The sequence below is a fragment of the Desarmillaria tabescens genome (genome assembly GCF_030435595.1).
Source record: "Desarmillaria tabescens strain CCBAS 213 chromosome Unknown EV420scaffold_346, whole genome shotgun sequence".
Classification (NCBI taxonomy): domain Eukaryota; kingdom Fungi; phylum Basidiomycota; class Agaricomycetes; order Agaricales; family Physalacriaceae; genus Desarmillaria; species Desarmillaria tabescens.
This window is the reverse complement of record NW_026848645.1, coordinates 1-2,486: the sequence shown is the minus strand read 5'-3', so window position 1 is coordinate 2,486 and position 2,486 is coordinate 1. Positions and strand designations below refer to the sequence as shown.

General features: G+C 49.3%; 1 protein-coding gene across 1 annotated transcript; it reads left to right on the top strand.

The window, feature by feature from the left end:
- Positions 1 to 1,582: 1,582 nt before the first annotated feature.
- Positions 1,583 to 2,470, top strand: EV420DRAFT_1490305 (uncharacterized protein; the record flags this gene model as incomplete). Its single annotated transcript, XM_060470704.1, has 4 exons — positions 1,583 to 2,009; positions 2,058 to 2,168; positions 2,217 to 2,342; positions 2,403 to 2,470. Coding segments are annotated over 4 exons (732 nt in total), but the record flags the coding sequence as incomplete, so codon positions are not given.
- Between the last annotated feature and the right edge of the window lie 16 nt (positions 2,471 to 2,486).

Here is a 2,486-nt window from a genome sequence, read left to right as displayed (position 1 = left end):
GAGGATGATCAGGATCGAAGTACGACCCTCCCAGATTGCGGTAATGCATCACGAACAGAATTTCCGTAGCCGCTCAACATCGCGGCGTTTGAGGGGGGGACCTTGCCCTGGCAGGTTGGAATGGAGGGTTTGGATGACCACTGATGGCACCTTTTTCAAGGACGCCAAGCTTTTTCCTCCAGCTCGTTGACGTTGCTAGGGTTTGCTTGCGTCCACTGTAGAGGTTTCATGAGCCCATAAACTTTCCCGATGGGACGAACATCGAGGCTCCCTGAGGCCAAGTCATAGTAGAGGGACATTCTCAGAATTACCACGGGGTCTGTTTGTTATTCTTCTTGGCGCTGTGCTCTGCTTCTGTGGTAATGCGTTAAAAATCGAATACCCAAGGCACGGGCGCTTACTTACTTGGCAGGACCACTGCCAGGTTGAAAACGTCGCAATATGAACCTTGGGATAGCGTGCTGGTACTCGTCCTTTTTTTGGCGCCGTGGGGGAGTACCGGAGGATACGGCTCGTTTGGCTCGAGGAGGCATCAGTGCTGGGAGGAAACCAAGTAAGCGCCAGAATCGCGTAATATAAAGTGTCAAACCGATCTTACGCAAACGCCCTGCTTCGATCATGGCGCTTAGATCCTCTTGAGATGTACAACCTGGCAGGGTCAGAATATCATATACGAACAGGGAATTGCTCGTATATTCAAGGGCGTTTAACGATACTCATTCGAAATTTTATTCGCAATCGTAGTTCACAGTGACTTTCGGAGGTTGAGACGCAGCAAGCCAGGTTCAACTTGAATGGGATAAAGTTACACGTGTTGGGCGATACGTAAAATCGTTTAAACGGGTCACAAAACGTGAATTACCGAGCTGCAGCGCAAGGACCCTTCGTTGTCCTTGATAAGCAGACATATAATACAGACGAGACAAAGACAAAGACAAAGACGTCGAGAGTCGAGACGAACTTAAAGTTAGACATACTAGACAAGCAAATGACACGTGGTCAACGTTTACCGCCACGACATCACGTGCTTCGGTAATGTCGGCTTTAACTCGCAATCCCTTCAGAGGGCCATTTGTACCAACCTTCCTCCAGTCAGCAAGAGACTGAGCGCCCTCATTACCGACACTGATTTTGCTTCTACAGAGGAAGAAATCTAGCGAGACCGTGGCGGAAGACCTGCCGCCGGTTCACCCCAAAGCTTCCCCGACATCTCTATCAGAGTAAGTTCACAATCGTCGTCCGGTGTCATTGTATAAGTCTGGGATTGAGCTTTGAGAAGATATATATTCCACCATCAGCGGCTTCTGCTGCAGCAACACTATCTGATTCGAAGCATCCGCCACAATCAGTCAAGTCCATCCACGATTATCGTCTTCTGTATCGCGACTCACGAGAGACGCCTACACTTACTAGAGCCGCGACAAACGGTATCATTTATCCGTCAACCCCCTACCTGCAATCAACCGGAAACTACATTCGTGGGTGCCTGGCCGCTTGGACAACCACGACAAATGTTGGTTCATCACAACGCAGCTTACCCGCTCCTCCTTTCTCCCGATGCGTGCCGCGGAAAAGATCAATCATGCTTGGGGAGCTTTGTCTTCGGGTTCGAGTAATTGTGGCTACTCTCTTCTTCATCAAACATTGGGTATTTATCGACGTAGAAACTACTACCTCCATCTCATACTACTCTTTCAACAGTCTAACCGCGAAAACACGAGCAGAAATGTGTCCTCAATTCCAAGCCTTCTGCTATGCCCTGCAACTCAACCTCACCCCGTCTACTATCTTCAAGGGCCTCTGCGCAATTACCGTCGAGACCATCTGCCTTAGTATCGAAAGAAAAGTCGCCGGGCTAAACCACAGCACCTTCTGCGGATGCACGGATGACGACTGGCTACCCTCAATAACCGATATCATGACATGCCAACGCTCTATTGCCTTCGCCCCCAAGCCCTCAAGCAAAAGGGAGTATGGTGTCTTCTCCTTGAATGCGTCACCTCCCAACAGTGGACGATAGCAATCTTGGGCATTCTCTCCTCCCTCTTTTCACACAGGACTCGGATATGCCGCGCCCCGCGACGGCCCACCACTTCATTACATTACACCTGCCGTCAGTCAGATTATTAGAGACGTCAGAGCTGCCGTTATCTATTCCCATCGGTACGGTACCTTGCACTAAATATTTCGCATGAATGATGAGCAGACAACACCAGTGTTTCACAAGAAGAAGGGGCTAAGGCACATACACGTTCTCAACGGCTGGTATGTTTTGAGCCGAATAATAGCGGTATATGTACTCCAAGATTTCTTGGGTGAAGGGTCATCGGTTGTGGTGATAGGTATTTCGCTTATTTTTCATCGTTACCGCTTCGGCACTGACTGTACTCGTGTATTTCAAGCATTTCTGCGGATCTTGGAAGGCTCTAAGACTAGGATCCTCGAACTCCTCAATATCTCGGAAATCAAGGTGGGACTGGCTCAGA